At 54.1% G+C, this 20104-nt stretch overlaps 2 protein-coding genes across 8 annotated transcripts in view; one reads left to right on the top strand and one right to left on the bottom strand.

Annotated features, from left to right (window-relative positions):
- Window positions 1-356: 356 nt before the first annotated feature.
- Map1a (microtubule-associated protein 1A) lies at window positions 357-20088 on the bottom strand. Of its 5 annotated transcripts, none has more exons than XM_006234826.5 (7): window positions 19783-20088; window positions 18836-18937; window positions 11083-11165; window positions 10707-10847; window positions 2384-10487; window positions 2024-2244; window positions 360-1839 (listed from the first exon to the last, which is right to left on the bottom strand). In XM_006234826.5, exons 1-7 carry the CDS (start codon window positions 20018-20020, stop codon window positions 1684-1686), a joined length of 9045 nt encoding a protein of 3014 aa, XP_006234888.1. In that variant the 5' UTR covers window positions 20021-20088; the 3' UTR covers window positions 360-1683. The 5 variants fall into 5 exon arrangements, with proteins under 5 accessions (NP_112257.2, XP_006234888.1, XP_038960266.1 ...); XM_039104338.2 differs by having other exon boundaries at window positions 2024-2241; NM_030995.2 differs by lacking the exons at window positions 18836-18937; window positions 19783-20088 and adding an exon at window positions 14221-14300 and having other exon boundaries at window positions 357-1839.
- Window positions 12279-20104, top strand: part of Tp53bp1 (tumor protein p53 binding protein 1) — a 104397-nt gene continuing 96571 nt past the window's right edge. The window contains exon 1 of one of the 3 annotated variants that reach the window (XM_017592215.3): window positions 12279-13483. The gene's annotated coding sequence lies outside the window, so the exon portion shown is untranslated. Of the gene's footprint in view, window positions 13484-13994; window positions 14134-18932; window positions 19457-20104 lie in introns of those variants that run through there. The other 2 variants (XM_063283318.1, XM_006234865.5) reach the window with 2 other exon arrangements.

Below are 20104 nucleotides of genomic sequence, written 5' to 3'. Positions count from 1 at the left end.
AGCCCCTTGGGTTTTTTTGTTTTGTTTTGTTTTGTTTGTTTTTTGAGACAAGGACTCACTATGTAGCTCAGGCTGGCCCCAAACTTGCTATAACTCAGGCTGCCCTCAAACTCCTAATTCTTCTACGTCTACCCTGAGTGTTAAGATCACAGGCATGCACACCCTGCTTCTTCTCAGAAATGATGATGGTTCTCACATTTCTTCCTCCTCTCACGCGTGTTGGCTCTCCTGGGTCCTGGAATGGGTTTGAATAATCAAGAGTCTTCCAAGATAACTGCTAACTGAAACGGAGGAATGGGAACCGGGACAGCTTACTGTAGGGAGGAGTCTGGGAAAACCTAAGCAGCACTACACCGGACCGCAATGAACTTGGTTTATTGTTAGAGTGGAGGTGGCTGTTACAGCAACTGGGACTGTAGCAGGGAAGTGTGGGGAGGAGCAGAGCGCAGGGCAGGGAGGGGAGCTAGGAAGAATAGGAGGGAAGCTCCTTTTGGTTTCCCCTTGACTTGGCAAAGAAGGCAAGTCCCAGGGTCTGTCAGCAGCTGGGTTTCTCAGTCCAGCAGGGTCTGGCTGGGCTGCTCACTGGCTTGCTTGGGGTGAGGCCCTGTCCTGTAGTAGAATGCTCAGCCTGTCTTCACTCTGGAGGAGTTAAACTATAGCTTCTTCTCTTCTCTCCCCTCCTCCCTCCCATCCCCCTCCCCAGGTCTCTAGTCCAGCCTCCACCTCCCAGAAACTCTATCCAAGAGTTTAGGTTTAGAGAGGCAGCCAGTGTTCCCATTTCAGCTGCAGGATGGTAGAGGATTGGAATGTTGAGGGAGTCACACATGGCTAAAGTGGATGTGGATGTCAGGCAGTGGCTTTTTTTAAACCCATTACACACCAGGCCATAGCAGATGACCACATGCAGAGAAGCCAAGCAGGGGATGAGAAGGAATGAGGCTTATTGAAATGGGGTAGGTGAAGACTAAGTGATAGGGGTGCTTGGAGCGACTGGGGTTGGGGGCTCTCCTTGCCCGTTGTGCTGCCCAGGTAGCCTGGTCTGGGTACAGCCCAAGGCTGTAAGTGGTATGAAGCAGGGGCTGAGAGATGAGCTCCTTTTTCCTCTCCCTAGTTCTTGGTCTAAAGAGCTTCAAGTTTTGGATTGAGACATTCAGATATTGAGGGAAGCAATAAGACAGTATAGTAGCCACATGTCCCCAGGTCGCTGATGGAACCCAGACTCTGGTGGCTAGGGACTGGGAGATGGAAGAAAGGGCGCAGCTCTGGCACCTTACTAACAGTGGCCTTCCCTGCATCATATACATTATCAGCAATCCTTTCTGGAATGCCAAATAAATAATGAGGTTCTGGGGGAGAGGGTGTTAAATCTTCCTCCATGGGGAGGAGTGTGCTGTCTGAAACCCATCCTCGTGCAAGACCAGCATTTGGCAGTGCTAGGAGAGGGAGTGGCTCTAGGGGTTTTGGGCATCAGATAACCTTTCATGATTTTGTATGCCCCCTCATTGCCTTTGGTTTTGAAACCCCCAGGGAGAGAGGAGGGGAAGGACAGGACCTTCCGCTTAGCCTAATAATATGACATGGCCCCTGCCCAGCTCTACTTCCCTCAACCCCAGAGGACTCAGCAGTAGCCATTCTCTAAATGAACTGTAGGAGTGGATCCTTGGGGAAGGGAGCATGGGTCATTCAGAACTCAATCTTGCAGGCTGGAAAGGACTCGTCCTGCATCACCACAGTGCTGCTGCTCGCCAGGACCAGGACATTCAGCTGCTGCTGCTGTTCATGTGTCTGCTGATACCACTCACGAGTCACCTCCGTGTCATGAGTGGGAATCAGAGTCACCTAAAGGGAAGAAAACATGCCTGAGGTGAGACTCTGGAGGAAGGACAGATGAGGGGGAAGGGAAACCGACGGTCTTAAACAATCCTGCTCCCCATACAAAGGACCCTGCCTTTTTTCGAATAGGGGCTTTTGCCTCTGACAAGAGCTTTGACAAGATTCTAACTTTGTGTCTCTTGCTACTCACCTGAAGGTTCTCCCCCCACTGGGCCTTGCCTTCCAGCAGGGCATCCAGCACAGCCCGGCTTGGCTCGCCATTGGCAGGGTCATTTCCACTGACCACATAGTAGGACGCACGTACTCGGCGGAAGAAGTCCTGATCCGCAGTCTTGCCGCTGCAGTGATTTGGGATATAGGCAAGATCCACATACACAGGAGGGCCGGAACCACCCTTGGAGCCCAAGGCTGCTGTAGAGATAAGCACAATGCATTGTGAAAACACAAAACAAAACTTGGTCTCCTCCCCACTTGCTTAAACAGCTGGAGCCCTTAGCTAGCCCACACCTATTCCAACCCGCAGTGTCTCCCATTTTCCTGATATACTCACTTGATCCTGCCTTGAGGCCATTGACTAAGCCTTTGGACATGGGACTGTGACCATCCTTTTCTTCTGCTGAGGTGACCTGGCTTGGAGTGCTCCGTGGTCGGGGTACAGTACGAGATGTTCGATCTACAGGCCCTTTGCCAGGAGTAGGTGACCGTTTTCCCCGAATATCCAACCGCCTAGCAGGAGATGCAGGCTTGGCCCGGCCAGGGGCCCTACGGCCAGGTCGTCCCTTTTCTCGTAGTCTCTCAACCCTCCCCGACTCTGAGCTGAGCCCCTCAGGGTCAGCCATGCAAACATCCGGTCGTGGAGGGGATGGGCGGGGGTCTGGTAGGGGGGTTGGGGGTGGGTCATGGCCAGGTCTGGGATGGTGAGTTCCGCTAACTCCCCCAGCTTTGTCCACAGGCAAGAAGTCCCCATCTTCATCTGAGTCGAGGGCTGCCTCAGCTGTGATGGATGGACACTCCTCAGTTTCTGGTGGGACATCAGAATCTGACTGTGAGGAGCCTGAGTCGCTGGCTGATGTGGGGGGTGTCTCATCAGCCATAGGGCATGGACCTCCCGTGGCCCCTGGCCTCCCTACCCGGCGCCTCCCTCCTTTTCCTGCCAGCCGAGCTTCTTCCGTGGAAAGGTCACTGTCATCTGTGGATGGAGGCAGAGGAGGGTTCAGGAATGAGGGGGAAAGCTCCCCGCAGTGGGGGCGGGGATCCGTAGCACATCCCTGAGGTCCAGCCTCGACTTCAGAAGAAAGACTGCAGGGTGGGCCCCCGGAGCTCTTCCCAGGACGCAGTGGCTGCTCAGATGAGAGAAGTGTATCCGGCCGGGAGCTCCTCTCAGCTCCCTCAGGCCAGGACCCTCGTTCCCAAGCATGAGGGGCTTCAGCCTCTTCTTTTTCTGCCGTGGCTGTGACAAACCCTGGGGGATTAAGGCTGGTTTCTCCTGGGCCATTGGCTTCATGATCTCCAGAGGGGCTCAGGAAGGGGCTTGGCTTCTTGGTGAGTTCCCCTGTGCACTCAGGGCGGCAGGGCAGGGTACCATCGCCCAAGTCTCCAGGCAGGCCTGGAGCTGGAGCTGGAGCTGGAGCTGGAGCTGGAGCTGGAGCCAAGTCCAGTGAAGCTGAGGGAGCTGGGCTCAGGGGAGTGAGGTCCCAGAGGCTGTGGGCAGCCGACTCTTTTCCTGAGCCCAGTCCTTCAGCACTCTGTTCAGCTGCCTCGAGACCTGGAGGGAAGCGTTCGGCCACACTTGAAATCACAGGCGTGGTAGCCTCAGAAGAGGACCCTTCAGACAAGGCTGGCGAGGCAGGTCTGGGCAGGTTAGAGAGAAGAGGGCCCCCAGGAGAGCTGGGTGATGGGAGTTGGGGCAGTGAGGAATCCAGGCTGGGTGCCTTGGTCACTTCCAGGTACTCATCATGTCGGGTTCTGGTTGGAGTTCCTGGAACCAAGGCCAGAGCTCGGTCCCCAGAGAAGGCAAGTGAGCCACAGGGTGCGGAGCGGGGTTCAGCTGGAGAGGGCAGCTGAGGGGGAGCAGGCTGCAAGGAGGAGAAGCCAAAGGCTGAAGCAGGGAAGTCCAGACTTGGACGGACAGATCCTAGGTGTGAGTCTGAGGAAAGGCTGCTGTATGCCTCGGTTTCAGGCCACAGTGAGGAGTGGCCCATAGGCATGGGGTGATGGGGACTTGGGGACCGAGTCTCTTTCTCGGGCTGTTCCCGGGCCCCCTTCTCCAGGTCTGAGTCATTGGTACCATCATCCCAGTGACCTCGGCCCGTTTCCTTTGGGGATGGGGTCCTCCTGTCCGGGCTGCAGCTCACAGTGCTTCCATTAAGAGGGGGACTCAGGTCTTTGCTCAGGGAGATAGGGGCGCGAGGGGGCACTGCGGGAGGGGTGATGCTGGGCTCCACATTGGGTCCTGGATCCGGTTCTTGCCTGGGAGGTACAGCGGGTCCTGCCAGAGATGCGTAGCTGAAAGCTGGAGTGTCAGATTGGAGGTTTTGGGGCGAGGCAGGGGAGGAAGTCTCCTTCTCTGCAGAAGTATTGCAGCCAGCAGCCTCCTCCTTGGTTGAGAGGTGTGGGGGCCAGTCCCCGGATGCCCCCAGTGGAGGCTCCCTGGTGGGGCAAGCAGGGCCCAGTCCAGTAAGCATCATCTGTTCATAGATGTCTGCATACTGAAAGCTTCTCTCATCGGGATAGGGTGTGGGCTCTCTCTGCTCTGGCTCAGTCTGCTCAGTGTCCCTGGTGGCAAGGCTCTCACCAGCCTCTGGGACCTTTGGACTGAAGGAGCTGCTGTCAGGAGCTCCAGCCCCACCCTCTCCTTCCCTTTCCCCTTCAGCTTTTCGATAGTCCTTCCCGAGTGGGGAGTATGGGCCGCCTTCCAGCTCCGCTGCCCCCTCCTGCACGGCAGCCACCACACTGTCATATTCAGCTAAGCCCCAGGAGAAGGGCACAGGAGTATGTGGCTCTGGGGCAGGTGTTGGGGGAGCTGGAGCTGGGGAGAGGGGTGCAGGAGGCAGAGGCCTGTCCTTAGGTACCCAAGGTGGGATCTCAGCTAGCCATGAAGGGGTGGTAGGTTCATTCCTCATGGGTGCTGTGGACTCAGTGTCTGGGACAGGGCTCTCTTGTCCTGGAGCTGAAGGAACCCTCTGTCCAGTCATCTCAGGTGGGGATGCTGGAGGGGAGATGATCTCAAAGGGCGAGCGTGTCAGTTTGTCCTCTTCCTCTGGTGGCAGGCCAACTGGTGACTCAGCAAGCCAGCGCTCTACTTCCAGCCCCTTCTGTGGCAGGGGCTCCTGGAAATCCTTGAAATCCGAGGTCCAGGGACTCCGGGGAGTGTGCTGCAGGGGGGTTATTTCTTGTTCATCTGGCCCCTCATCAAGAAAAGTGCTTTCACGTTCCTCACAGTACCGTGGACGGGCTCCTTGGCCATCTAGCTCATGGGGGAACCAGACCTTCCTGTCACAGCTTAGCTCCCTCCAGTATGCATCCTGCTGTAGTGTTATGTCTCTGTCCCTCCAATACCGGACTTCTTGCTCAGGAGACTTGCCCTCCCAGGCTGGAACAGGCTCTTTCTGGCCTCCCACTGGCTCTCCCCTGGTTGGAGATGTTTCTCGCCATCCCTGGACCACATCCTGTTCCTTCCAGTATTTCTTTTCCTGCTCTCGAGCCTTGCTTCCCTCTGCTGGGCTCTCTTCCAGCCCCAAAGCTCTGGTCTTCTCCAGGGCGGCTCCATCCTGCTGCTCCACACTGTCGGCCTTCTCTGCAGACTTTTGGTCAAGGACCGTCTCTTTTGATGTTGTGGTTTTATCTTCGACGAAAGAGCTCTTCTGTCCCTGAGTTTTGTCCTCTTTTAGGGTCTCATCTTTCTGTTCAGCAGTTCTGGCCTCTTGGTCCAAGGTCTCACCCTCCTTTCCTAGGGCCCAGTCTTTTTGTTCTAAAACCTGTTCTTTCTCTTCTGAGGCCTCCTCCTTCTGTTCTTTATCATCCGTGCCTTTGCGATCTGGAGCTCTGTCTGTCTGTGTTGGTTCAGGGATGCTGTGCTCTGGAGCCCTGTCTTCCTGTACTAATATTCTATCTTTCTCTTCAGGAGTCCTATCTCTCAGCTCTAAACTCTTGTCCTTTTCTTCTGAATCTCTGCGCTCTTGTGCTCTGTCTCTTGGTTCTGTGGCCTGGGTCTGTTGCAGGTCTGTGTCCCTTTGTTCTGAGGCCTTGTCCTTCTCTGCTGGAGGCCCTGCTCTCTGGCCCTGGTCCTCCCGGTCTAAGTCTTTTTCTTTGGGTTCTGGGCCTTTGTCCAGCTCTGCAGCCGTGTCCTTTTCGTCCAAGTCTCTGCCTTTCTGTTCTGGAGTCTTATCCTGCTGCCTTCCAGGTTTGTTCTCCTCATCCAGAGCCCCGTCTTTCTGATGTATGATCAAGTCCTGCTCGACAACAGCAACCTTCTCCGGCAGAATCTGGCCCTTTTGCTGTCGGGTTTCACTCTTTAGCTCAGGTTCTTTCTCCTTCCCTGGAGCTTTACCTTCCCACTCCACGGCCAGATCTTCCATGGCGGGACTTGACAAAGACTCGGGACTCTTGGTGAGGGAGCTATCAGATGTCATAAAGTGTCCACCAGGGCCCGTGATCTCCCCAGGTGAGTGCTTCCTATCGACTGACAGTGCAGAGTGAGAAAAAGAGCCACCAGGTAAAGTCCCAGCAGGGGTCTCATCTGTGCTAGGTGACACTGTGGCCCTGTGTGGCTCTGGAATAGACACAGGAGCTAGGTGGCAAGAATCGTCTTCTGCCTTCATCACAGGCCCCCTTTCTTCCTTTCCTAGGTTCAGTTCTCCAAACTGGAGGGTGCCAAGGCTTTCTGGAGAGAGCTGCTTAGAAGAGATATCCAGAGAGGTCTCCTTGCTAGGACTCTCTTCTGAGAAAGAAAGTGACTGGGTGTCTTCTGGAGACACCATTGGCCAAAGGTCTTTGTGCGGCTGCTGCTCTTTCAGGCTGCAGGGAGACCTGGGAGTGGCCTCTTGTTTGGTAGTGTCTGGGGAGACCACACTGAGGACAGACAGAGACTCTGCATCTTCAGGGGAAAGGCTTTGATCAGTAAAGCGAAGTACCTCATCTTTCTGAGGTTCAGTGGCTTCTTCAGTTGATGTCCTCACTTCTCCAGGGAGGGTCCCTGCTCCTAGAATCGAACCTGCCTCTCCAGTCTCAAACACTATGGCTTTGTCTTGTTCTGGTAAGAGTTGGATAGTACAGCCAGTCTGACCCCCAGCAATGCTCACAGGCGTGTCCTGGGCTTGGGGGCTCCTGGTAGGAGGTCCCTTCCCCTCTTCTGAAGTGCCCTCCTCGGGCCCTGGCTTCACCGTCTGCTCTTCAGAGTCTTCCTTGCTCACACCTGGAGAATGCTTTGTTTCTCCCCAGGAATCTTCCTGAAAGTCTCGCGGCTCAGACTTGTCTTCCACTGGAGACTGGTGAAAGGGCGTGTGGGCAGCACTGGGTGGGCCAGATGGTGGAGGAGAAGCCATCTTCACCGTGCTGTCATCTGGGCTGAGGCACCGTTCCTCCACTTCTCCGAGGGCTGGTTCCCCCGGGGGTAGGGTGTGTCCAGGGGCACCAAACACAGCAGCATACTGACCGGACAGTTTCTCAGACGTCACTACATATTTTTCCTCCTTCCCCACAGCCTTCTCCCCGCTCAAGCCTCTCCCCACAGTCTCTCCTTTCTTCTCCGACTCCCCGGTCACAGAGAAATCCTCACAGGGTGGTGACTTGAAGCCCTTGTCTTCTTCCAGGGAAGAGGTGGGGGAGATGGTACCAGCTGACGGCACATAGTCCAGGCCCTGGGTGGCTTCAGTGCGGGAAGAGGGGATACTCGTGACAGTGTCGAGCAACAGGGAGCTCTTGCCTGTCTCCTCCGTCTGGGGAGCTGTGAGTGAAGCCACAGATTGGTCCTCAGCCACCGATGTGGCAAAGGAAGAGAGTTTGTCACACTCGGTGATTGACGTGGCTGAGGACACATGTTCCTCTTCAGCCAGAGGGGCGGCGACCATGTTGGGAGGGTAGGTGAGTTCAGTCTCAGGTGCCCCATAAGTTTTGCTCGAGGAGGCTGGAACAGCACTATCTGCAGCCTGGCTGGCTTCAAAGGGGCCAGGACCTTCAGGCCCAGAGAGGTCATAGGTACTCGTAGGAAATCTGGGCGGCGCTGGGCGTTCATCTGGCTCATCATGGATCTCCTCATCTGAAATAGTCTGCTCAGTCTCTGAGTAGCCAGGGATTGTCTCATCCTGAATGTAAGAGACGTGTTCAGTGGCTCCCGCAGGTGTGGCCAAACTGCTTAGGAATGATGCTGTCTCCTTCTCGGGTGCCTTGCCCTGGAACCCCAGGTCCCGGCCGCCAAGAGCCTCTCTGCTCTTTGGGCTAGCCTTTAGGGCTTCCTGCGTATGTTTCTGATAAAAGCTCTCAGCCTTTGTCTCTTCCCCCTCCTCATCTGAAGGATGAGTCTCCTCCATTTCCTCTAACTCGGCCTTTTCGATCACATCCTCCTTTACCTCAGCTTCGCTCTCCTCCCTGGCCGCAGTGTTCTCTGGGCCCAGCTCTGCTTCTCTCTGCTTCCTTTCCTCCCAGGTTTCTTTCTCTTTCTCGACCTCAGCCCCAGAGTCTGGGCCTCTGTTTGTGCTCCCTTTATCCCCTGGGGAGTCTGGGACTACCTCTTTCTCCCTTTCCACATGTTCTCCCTCCAGCACAGGGCCAGAGGGTTGAGTCACCTGGATGGCTGCGCTCGGGTGCCCCTGCTCTGTGGCATCTGCAGGGAGTGGTTTCTCACCCAGCCCCGTATCTCTTTGTTCAGCCAGCAAACCTCTCTCCTCACGCTTCAACTCCTCAAAGTCCTGTGTGAGGTCCTCTGGTGAGGACAAGGCCAACTCTCTGTGCCCACTGACAGCTGCAGGCGGAGCAGCCCCCTTCTGGGCTGGGGGTGTCCGGGGCTCAGAAGACAACTCCTTTTCTCCACGGGCGGCTCGGCCTTTGTCCACCTTGACCCTGCCAGGGGCCTTGGCTTTGTAGAGGGTCTTACGGACCTCAGGGGTAAAAGGCTTCAGGTCTGGCTTGGAGAGTTTCTTGACCTCTGGTTTGGTATCTTTCCTCTTTTCGTCCTTTTTGGCATCCTTTTTCTCTTCCTTTCTCCCTTCCTCCTTCTTGAGCTCCTTCCTTTCCTTCTTGATCTCCTTTTTCTCCTTGTCCTTCTTCTCCTCTAGCTTTGAAATCTTTTCCTTCAGGTGCTTCTTGCCGGCCTTGTCCTTGATCAGCCTCCGTTTCTCGGCCTTCAGCGCTTCGCTGGACTCGCCCCTCACCCTTTCGGACTTGGAGGGTTTTTCTGGGGGCTTCTCAGACGGTTCTTTTGCTTTCTTTTCTGTCTTGGCTAACTCCTTGGCCAGCTCTGAGCGGGCCTCCTTGGCCCCCTCTTCCAACACTTCCTCCCGTTTGGCCAGCTTGCTCACTGCTGTCTTGGGAGCAGCTTTGAGGCTCTCCTTGCTGTCAGCCCGATGTTTGATTTTGCTGGGTTTCAAGTTGGCGGGCACGGCCCCAGCAGCCAGGTCCTTCTGCGTTGCCACAGGGTAGCGCAGAAAGTCCAGGTGCCGAAGCTTTTCCAAGCCCTCCAAGATCTTGTTCTGGGGAGCATTTCCCGGGAAAAGAACACGCACAATCTTCTCAGTAGGGTTGGCTGGGAGCCATACCACCAGAGCAGTGATGGAGGTCAGGTAGGGGACAGAGATCTCTGCCTCCTTCCCATTGGCCAGTACAATGCCTGTCTTGGCTTTACTATTGCCTGCCCACTTCTGCATGAGGAACTGCATCTCCTTACTGTCCTTGACGGGGTTGAGGACATACATGTCCAGCCTACCCACACCCATTTTGTGGAAGAGGGTCAGTGGCTCGATGGTGTTGCTGACTACACGATACAGAGGCTCGGCTTGGATGCCTAGGCGGTTTAAGTGCTGAAGAGTGAGACAGGCCTCTTCAATGCTGCGCTTGGCCTTGCGGGAGGCGTCGGGCAGCCGGAGCTTATCAGGCACGTTGAAGAACACAACTCCAAGCTCAGGGGAGATGAGGTTCTTCACCCAGTCGCTGTAGCTGCTGGAGCCCTGGGACTGCTCCTCCTCTAGCTCTGCCACCTTGCGCTGCAGGAGGCCGTTGATGCCCGGCAGATTGTCAGCCCCAATGTGTGTGAGCAGCACGGAGTCGATGCGGTCCAGGTGCCGCACCAGCTTCCAGAAGCAGGACTTGCGATCCGAACCGCCATCCACCAGGATGTTAAAGCCATTGACAGCAAAGAGAGCAGAGTCCCCACGGCCACCAGGAAAGATGTAGCAGCAAGGCTTAGAGAGCTTGAGGAAGCCTCCTGAGGTGGGCGGTTCAAGCAGGTCAAAGGGGGATGGCACATCCACAGTCTCAGAGACATACTCGGAGAACTCAGCCACACCATCCATGGTGGGTAGCACAGGCTCAGGATTTAGCCGGAGGTGCAAGGTCTCTTGGGAACTGGACAGTCCCAGGTGGCTCCAGTCACCCTCCCCTAAGCAGGAAACAGTGAGGAAGGCCTGGATCTCCGGGTCTCTGTTGCTAAGCAACTGGGCAATCTAGAGGAATAGGAGAGAGAGAAGCTGGTCAAGTCATTGGGGTTCTCTTAGTCTGACTCAGACTCAGCCCCCTACTCTTTACCTGTTTCTGAAGCCTCGATCTCCTGTCCGGGCTCCTGGCAGTCAGTCTACATAAGACTTCCCCATCTTTGCCTTTCTCCCACAACTTAAACCCTGCTCCTTGTCCCCTTCTTCCAAGACACTCAGCAGGGAACTCACCTCAGGTTTGTGAAGGACCTGGGCAAAGTTTTGATATGAGTAGGTACCACTCTGTAGGATAAGGTCTCCCTCAGGTTCTAAAGTTTGTCCACTCAGGATCAGGAGTTTGTGAGCTGATGGGCTGCTGAGAAGATGGTGAACCTGAAATGGAGGAGGGCAGAGAGGGCACAGCTATGGGGCACCCAGGGAAAGGCACCAAAAAACCCTGCCCCGCCCCCTTCAGTAATAGAAGGACATGTTCCTCACCCCGTATTCCCCAGAGTGGGGCTGAGGATTACAAGTCAGTTCAGAGAGTCGCCCGCCCACGATGTAGTGATGCCACAAATTAGGTAGGTTATAGCACTCAGAACAAGCAAGGCATCAGCACTGGCCTTACCTCTGAGCTGATACTGTCTGCACTGGGGTTGACTAGGATGATGGTCTCGAGGATCTCACTCTGGTGGCAGAGGGTCCTCTGGCCTGAGGAAGAGATGTAGGCATTTGTACTGAAATCAGTAGGTATTGACTTAAAATGAAAAGTACAGTGAGAGGCAGGAGAGGAAAAACAAATGATCAGACAGTGGAGTACAGGGGAAACAAAGTCCAGATTAATGTCCTTAGGATAGTACTAAGGAAGGCCTAGGAACTGCCTCCCTCCAGCCCATCCCTTTCAGGGTGCCCCCCCCCCACAGTAGCAGACTTCTCCCTTCCCTCCATCTGCCTGCCACACCCTCCCCTGCCCAGTCCCCGCCCTTTTGCCTTAGAACTTCAGTCCCAGACTGGCTGTTGACAAGAAGCTTTTTGTCCCTCTGGAGCACTAAGTTCCTGGTGCTGCCTGGGGGTTGGGGGTGAGGGGGGAACTCAGCTGGAGGGAGGGCTCCTGGGATGATAGTCTTTACTGAGCTTTCTCTGCCTTTGCCCCTGCCCAGTAGTAGTAAAGAGATAGGAGCTTCTGTCTCTACAGATGCCCCATCCTTTCTACCCCAATCCCCCTGTCCAAGGAGAGAATACCTATCCTGGAAGGTTATGGAGATATGTGGCAACTGGATTCTTGGAGTGAACAGAGGACTCTAACTTGCTATTTTGTTTTCTGACTCTGCCAAACCTTCAGTCAGAGTCATGCACACTGTACTCCCTCCTCCCTCTCCTATATCTCCTTCAGGTGCCAGGCTCTAGGGACACCTAGCTCACTGCTGAACATTGCCATCCCTTGTGAACTGTTCCTAGCCTCAGCCTGTGAGGACAGAAAGCAAGTGGCTGCGTTGGTTCAGAACAAGAAACAGGGCCAGTGATGCTCTTTGCCAAGCATCCTAGGACTGGAGGTACAAAGAGAACTGACTCCTGCAAGCTGTCCTTTGACCTACCTATACATGCATGCCTGTGTGCATATGTATACACACACACACACACACACACACACACACACACCCCACAAAAATAAAAACAACAGCAGGCCGGGCATGGTGGCTTACACCTTTAATCAGGTGGCAAAGGTGGGTGGGCGGGCTGGGGTTTCTGTGAATTCAAGGCCAGCTAAGTTCCAGGACAGCCAGAGCCACATAGAGAATTTCTATTCCAAAAAAAAAAAAAAAAAATCCTAACAAACAAAAAACACGCAGGAAACAAGGAGGGAGAGTCAAGGTATTGCTCAGAACCTGAAGAAGATGACACCATAGGTGTCATCATCTCCAGGGTTTTCTCTGGATCCACACAAAACACCAAGCGGTGAAAGTAAAGAACGTGGTGGGTGAGACAGATGCCTAAGAGGGATGGAACTGACCGTCCAGGCTCCTGCCTTCCCATCCTCCTCCACTCCCAGCACAGCAGCAGTCACAGTAGGGTTAACCTTAGAGGCAGCTGCAGGACACTGGGGAGGGGAGGCCCAGCCCTCTTTGGTGACTCTAACTCCCTTTTCTCCCTGAGGCTGGGACCAGGGTGACTGGGGCCAGGGCCTTTGTTCTGAGGAAGGGCCTTGATGCCAAGGACCAGGCCACAGAGGGCTGCAAATACAGCTATGGGGATGGTGAGGGTGTGAGACCCAGATCCTATGCAGGGCTCGTTGGGCCCTCTTCTATGAACTTGGGAACGCAGGGATACTTTGACGGAGGCAGGAGCAGGGCTTAAGCAGCTAGGGCTATCAACGTCCTCTGCCAGTCTTAAGTAGTTCAGACTCAGGAGAGCCAGGACTCCCCCATCCCAAACAAGGTCACACTTTCAATCTAGGTAGAACAGACACACTACCACCTCTACTCCAGCAGCTTCACAGTCCCCAGTTCACCCTCACAAGACCTTTGATTCCACTTCCTGTCCAAACACAAGACCCCCAGACCCACTCCTGGAGAGCTAGTCCATTATATCTGGAATCCCTCCTCAGCCTGGGAGAAAGTCCAGTTTCTCTTTTCTGCTCCGAGCTCCTCTGATGATGGGAACTGCCTCTTTCCCCCTTTATCTTTGCAGAAGACTATCCTAAGAGATTGGGGTGCTTCCCATAGCCAGTGCCGTGGTTGGGGGTGGGCTTCGGGTGTGAGGCTGAGTGGGCAGGAGTGCAGGTGTCTCTGCAGTGAGGGGGGGTGTGCTCAGGCAGCTGCAGTTTGCCGCAGTGTGTGAGTGTGTGTGAGTGTGCGCGCTGAGCTCAGCCTCCAGCTCCGCCCCCACCCCCCACCCCAGCATGACAAGTCATTTTCTTGGCTGCCTCTGCATGGGGGTTGGGGGTAGGGACGGGGGTGCATACAGAGAGGGAGAAGAAACTGGATTCTCTGTTGAAGAGCCCCCATCTTGGGAAGAAAAGCACAGATGAGGTGAGGGTGGGGCTGGGACCGGGAACCCACGGGGTTGACAGGACAGAGAATGCAGGGCAGCTGCTGAAGAGCCCGAGCTCCGGAGCTCCCGAGCTCCCGAGTGGCCTCAGAGAGGCCACAAAGGGGGCTTAAAGCCCCAGGCTCAAGCTGGCCACAGGGAATGGGGTGCGGGGAGCCGAAAACAAAACAGCCTATGAGGAGGCACATGCCACGTCTTAGTGACCCATTCCTCCTTTCTCCTCCAGGGTGTCACCCCCTTCCCTTACTTGGCAAAAACTCGCTGCCACACTCACCTCAGAATAGGGAGCAGCTGAACAATCTAGTAGCCGATAACCCAAAGGTAATTCCCAGTGGGTGAATTACCCCTTCCTCTCAGATTCTTCTGTTTTTCCTTAAAGACATAGCTCCCAAATTCCTCCTGTGCCCTGGCTGCCAGGCAAAGCCAGTGGCACCACCCTCTCTTGCTTCCCCTCAGCTGATGGTCCCCACCCCCACCTAGTACAGAAGTGGACTGTCACAGCCCTGGTTGGTTCCACTGGCTGTGGATCCAGGCTGAACCCTGAGTCAGTAATGTTCACCTCCTCTCTCCCTTCATCCCAGGCTGCCTCCCTACTGGGCTAGCCCAGGTCCAGATGCACCAGATTTACCAGGTACCAGATGACCCCATCCCAGCTCCTTATCTGTCACAGCATCTCCCAGTCCTTCTGCGGTGCCGTTCCCTTCGATCAGGCTCTTACCCCGGGGTGTGGGAGGGAGCCCCTCATGGAGGCATTGGCTCTGGCCTTAGCCTTAGCCCGGCAGCTTCAGGGAAGAGTCTGCGGCACTTGGGGTGGGAGTGAGGGGGGCTGCTTGACGGGGAGGGCGGTGCCAGGGCGGGGAAGAGGGGCTGGTCCGTGACGAGGCACTGGAGACTTAACTGTTTCTTGGCCTTTACAGTATCAACGTTCTGGTGCCTCTGCTTGGCTACCGGGAAGGGGAGGGCGCTAAGGGGTTGTCTAGCAGTTCAAAGAGCCAGGGTGACCTCCTGCAGCTCCCAGGACTTTCTCCCCAAATCCTGTGTAGTAAAGAAATCCTCTCTCTGCATCAACCAAAGGACCAAAGCCCCACACACTGGGGCACCGAGCCGGCTATAGGAGGCGAGAGTCGCATGGGCCCACCCCCTTCCTCTTAGAAACCATCTGCTGCCTCTCCCCTCAGATGGACCCAAAGAGTGACCTTCAGTCACCGCAAGAGCAAGAGACAAAGAGGCTGGGGGGCCATGAGTGTAAGCTTAGGAGCAGTGTGAGGCTGGTGAGCTATGCGGAAAGCTGCACCCTGTACCAAACGGCAGCAATGGGGAACTGGGGAGGACATTTTAGATCGGAGGGTAGTGCGAAATTGGGGAGCAGTCCCCCACTAGGGTGGGGCACAGGGACCCTGGGAGTTTCAAGCCGTTCTGTGCTAACGGAGCTTGGCTGTAAGAGCACCCACACACGTTGCTTCTGAGTACCGGCTGTCATGAGGCAGCCTCGGAAGGGTAAAGGAGGTTTCTGCCTTTCGTTGAGCAAGTTAAGGAGGAACCCAGGCTCAAGCAAAGCTTTCTCACTCTAGACCAGTCTACTATAAAGTACTCGTTGGGTTAGAAATGATCTTATAATGATTCTGTAGGGTGTTTGGGTCCAATTGCTCCTCTCCTCTCCCTGTAGCTGTGCCCTGTCTTACTTGATCTTGAACAGTCTTACATTGACCTTGGGCCCTCAGTCTCAGCCTCTGTCTCCACCTCGGCTAAGCGCTCCAGGACTCAAAGGAAAGCTCTGGAGTGCTGGAGCCCTGTGAGGTTCATACTCTTACATCCTGTCCTCTCCTCAGTAACCCTCCCTGGGTGTGGTCAGCTCCTTCTGCCCACTCATCCGACAGCCCCAGCCCCACCCCTGCTCCAGGCTGCCAAGGGCTGCTTTTGAAGGTCAGAGAAGCCAAAATAGTCTCTGCTCTCAGCACCCCCCACCCTGCTTTAGCCACAGCCAAGAGGAGAGAAGTAACTGAGTCACCAGTACTCTGGAGGACAGAGGGAGCAGAGGGAGAAGAACCTTGCTGGGATCCAGGATGCAAACATGCCACACATGCCAGATCCCCATTTGAATAGGAGAGGCCATCCATCCGGCATAGGCGCACACAATATCAACCAGCTCAGTCCTGAGCGTCGCCGAGTAGAACCCTACCTTCTGCAATGTCATCACTCTTACCCTACCCTGCCTCCAGCCCCCTCTCTGCTTTTTTAGGGATCTCTCTCAGTGTTGGGGGTGAGGGGTGCAACCTTAGTAGACATTGGTATTAAGAACAAAATATCATCTTCTAACCGAAAGCAGAGCTCCCCCCCCCCTCGGTCACACACTCCCACAGCACACCTTGGACTCGATTCCAGGTTGGTTTTCCTTCCCTCCCCATCTTTAAGCGACCGAGCCCTTAACCCTTAATCCTTTCATGCAGTGAAATGGTGCCAAAGAAGAGAGGGAGGTCTGAGCAGCCCCTGACTTCACACCCGATGCCACTCTCTGAACCATGTCACTAAATGATCAGTTAAACAATCCCAGAGCTTGCTTTCCGGACTAGCGAGTGCATATATCACAGCCACCCTGTGAGGACTGACCTCATTTGAAGAAAAAGTTCCTCTTTCTACCTAGAATCCTAACCCTGCAATACATAAACATGATATTTCTCTCGTTGTGGAAGGTTTCAGAATTACCCTAAGTCAGAATCCCAGTCCACATTGGTACTGGGGTATGCTAAGTTCTCAGGCAAAACCAAAATGAGGCTCTCATCTCTCTCTGCCTTCCCGTTTCAGATAACCATGTAAACCTCTAATTCAGGATCCTCTGAGCACATGAAAGTATCAAAGAGTCAGACAGAAGGACTCAAAGGAATTCCTTAGCCTTCTCCTCTCCAACCCTCTCACCTCTTTCCAGCTCTCCAGGGTCTTGGGTAGCTCAGACTGGTCATGGACTTGCTATGTAGCCAAGGATGATCCTATGCCTCTACTTCCCAAGTGCTGGGATTACGGGCCTGCATCACAACACTAGGCTAGCCCATACTTCTCAATCTTAGAACATCAGTCGTCCCTTCCCTATAGGAGCTCAACAGCAGATGTCTCGGTTTTATTGAAACTCAGTAGTGATGTGTCAGTGTGAGTGTGCCCACCATTCCCTACCCCCCACTGTGAATCCAGGGCCTTCTGCATGTTAGGTGGGCTGCACCCCAGATCTTAAGTACTGTTTCTAATTAATCTAAGTTTTTCTAAGGTTATGTTAAAAATGCTTAGAAGCTTCAGTGGTCTAGAGGGAGGAATGGGAGCCGTGAAGGGAGGCCCCAGATCTCTGCGAAGATGAAAGCTGCCCTTTAAACATCTTACTTTTTACCAGACTTGACCACTAGAAGGAGCTGGGCCACTGACTATCTGAGGGCCCCCTCTTTTCTGTATGTGTGGGGGTGGGACTATAAATGTAGAGGGGGTAGGCCTAGGAATACTCACACTCTTCCTATCATTGTAAGACATATTTTGTCCCTTCATTATTCTGGCCACAGTGGTCTACCTTATTAAGTAGGCCAACAAGGTCAAACCACGTGAGACCTTTAGTGCGTCTCTCTCCCTCAGCTCACCCCAGCTCTTGGTTACCTCAAAGTGGGCTAAAGGAGGGGGCAGGGCCTGCAGCTGCTTTGGGCAGACTGTGTTCAGGGACAGCTGAAAGAGAAGCTAGCAGGGATGGGGGGTATGGCTGCCTTAAGCTCTGTGCACCCCCCCCCCCAGGAAATTATCCACTTTTCTCCAGGGACAGAGGCCACCATGACAATGTCTAAACCTAAAACAAAATCTGTATGCTAAAAGTAAGCCCTACCCTTGAGTGGATGGCCCCAAGCCCCTCCAGGACACCATAGCAAAACTCCGACTGAGGATATCAGTGAGTGTTCTTATTCCAATGCCTGCTTCTGAGACTATGACTCCCTGCAGACCTTTTCCCAAGCATCCCCTCGTCTGAATCTGAAGAACAGCTAAGGACCCTGCCTCAAGTCCCATTCATTTCTTACAGTACTCAAAGTCTCTATGGCCGAAAAGGACAAGGTTAGAGAACCCGGTGTGAATTCTAACAGGAGATAACACCCAAATGTCAGTAATTAGTTGAACCCTCTGCCAGCCCTTCATTCAGCCTGGCTTTTAGGAGTGGCAAAACTGTCTTTTGGTCACAGGGAACAGTGGAGGACGTCATGGCATGGGTCATTCACAACAGAAGGTAATCTCCAAGGAGCCAGGGGCTAGTTTTCCAGGATGCCAGTCCCTCCAGGAAGATAACAGCTTCGAGGTTTTTAAGCTGCCGCACATATTCTGAGTGTGAGAGAGCGTTAGTCCCATCAACCTCATTTTCTCCAGCTTCTCCACAGCAGCTCGTGAAAATTCACTGATGAGGAAATGGCCAGACTGGCGGGGCAGAAAGAGGCGACTCTCTGCTGTACTGGACTATTGAGAGTCAGTGACACATGAAGTCTGTTATTTGATACCAATGCCTATTTGAGCTACATGGAATTTACGTTCTATAAAATACATGGAAGTGGGTGAGGTGGTGCATGCCTACGTAGAGGCAGGAGGGTAACGAGTTTGATGCCATCTTAGAATACATGTGGGTTACATAGTAAGGTCCTGTTTGTTTGGTTTTTTTTAAGAGCGTTACATTGATTGGTGTGTCAACATTTACAATATGACCAGATGCCCAACACCTTTATCAAGGGATGTCGGACTTTCTGAACTCTCTGTGTAGACGCCTGCCTTAGAATGCTAATTAAATTCTTATCTCACATTTCTTAGACTAGTTCTCCTACCCATCACACCTGATCTCAGAATCAAGCCTGACAAATCCAGGAGACCTTTGTCCCAGCCTGGATCCAAGGGTACTGATCTGATCAGCCTTTGGTGGCAGCCTTCTGCTCTGATCTGAAGATCTGCTGGCTAAGAAACAGAAATGAGTCCTGGAAGGTGGGCTGTGAGAAACAAGGAAGGTGAATGAGGCGTCCCGGGATGTGAAAAGCAGGGAAGCCGGGGGGTGTGTAGCAAGGGGACACGGGGAAAGCTTTTGCCTTCGAGTGGTTTGATCACTTTCTTAGAGCTTGTCAACTGCTGTGTACAAACAACCGTCTTCCTGACAAAATCATGCTCTACCATCATGTTGTGTGTGGTTGCAGCGTGTACTGGGCCTTTTCCACAGCATAGGTGGATAGCTGTGGAACCATCAAGAGTCCCTCCCTTTTGCCTACCCAAACCTCCCACAAGACCAGTTGTGCCCTGGATACTGGACCCAAAGGACTGAGACAAATAACCCTAGTCCTAACCTTTGACCTCTGAGGAGAAGTGAGCTAGGTGCCGGGTAATGAAGAGTCTCAACTGTTGGTTCAAGTCAAAGGATGATAAGTCAATGTTCCAGGAGAGAATCCCTGTAAAAGAAAAAAGGGGGGAAAAAAAGTGTTATAGGCAAAGTCATCTGCAGAAAGGCACTGTCAAGCTCCTGGGAGAGGGAAGGTAAGGGAGGTGAGGCCTCTAAGAAGGATAGCTAGTACCTAGTACCCGTTTTTTCCCTTTGCGGGAACCAGAGGGCAAAGAGCAGAGAGTTTAGACTGGTTTTGCTAATAAATGAGCCTGTAGTTTTTGTTATGTTTTTCAAGGCAAAACAGTTATGATAGAAGTGACACCCAAGGGTCTGTTTCCATATTCTGTAGATTTCCATAAAGATCCCTCTTGCTAAATCAGATTCTAGACTCTCCTATGCCCCCCTCCCTTACCTCCACCCCTCGTTTCCACCCTCAGGTGGCTCCCCTGCACTGCGCCACAGGCACAGCTGAGGGAGGTGAGCTGCGGAGCCACGAAGGTCACTCTCTTAACTTGGTTGCCAGCATTCAGAGATTTGGGATGTGTACCCTGCGTTCAAAAACCTCCCCTAAAGAAGAAACTGTAAGGTAGGGACATTGACTTTTCAGGGTCTGGTGAGGACTTTCGGATATGCGGAAAGGGGTGTGACCAGAGGGACCCCAGGGTCTGCACGGAGCTCCTCCTGCTCCGGGAAGCTGCGGAACAGAATGGGGTATGCAGAAAGGATGGGCAAGCAAGATGTTGGCAGCTCGAGAAGACAGAGGCACATTCATGGAAGATGCAGGTGACAGGGTCGCAGGTTTCGGGAAGTGCACATAGAGATGGGGGAGACAGAAATGTGCACTGGGAGATGAATACAGATGGCGGAGAGGCACGGATGGAGTGCTGCGTAAAAGTCAGGAGAGCGGCTCACCTTGTTCAAGGTGGGCCCGCACGGCCCTCAGCTGACTCTCTGTACCGATATCGCCGATCACGATGAGCAAGGAGTATTTCCTTAGGTCCCAGCGCGCTGCCGCTACTGCGGCTCCGGCCTCGCATAGAAGCTCCGCGGGGTTCTGAGTCGGCGGTGCACCGAGGCTCTGGAGCCCCAGCTCCGGAGTTGTCTCCATGGCAACGCTGCCAGGCCGCCTGGTCCCGGCCTCGGTCGCCATGGAAACTCCCGCGGAGTGCTAGGCTGGCTGCGTCCGCTGCGGGGAGAGTGCGCGCGGTTCTTAAAGGCCGGCGGCAGGAGCTGC

The sequence above is a fragment of the Rattus norvegicus genome, chromosome 3 (genome assembly GCF_036323735.1).
Source record: "Rattus norvegicus strain BN/NHsdMcwi chromosome 3, GRCr8, whole genome shotgun sequence".
NCBI classification, from domain to species: domain Eukaryota; kingdom Metazoa; phylum Chordata; class Mammalia; order Rodentia; family Muridae; genus Rattus; species Rattus norvegicus.
Note: the sequence above shows the minus strand (reverse complement) of the source record. Positions and strands in the feature narration are given on the sequence as shown.

Excerpts from the sequence above, each read along its gene's own strand:
- Map1a (XM_006234826.5), bottom strand. The coding sequence starts at position 20,020 with ATGGCGACCGAGGCCGGGACCAGGCGGCCTGGCAGCGTTGCCATGGAG. Across the intron at positions 11,166-18,835 it reads CTTCTCCTCAGAGGTCAAAG|GCCAGAGGACCCTCTGCCAC; the intron begins GTTAGGACTAGG and ends TCTCTTCCTCAG. Across the intron at positions 10,488-10,706 it reads AGGTCCTTCACAAACCTGAG|ATTGCCCAGTTGCTTAGCAA; the intron begins GTGAGTTCCCTG and ends CTATTCCTCTAG.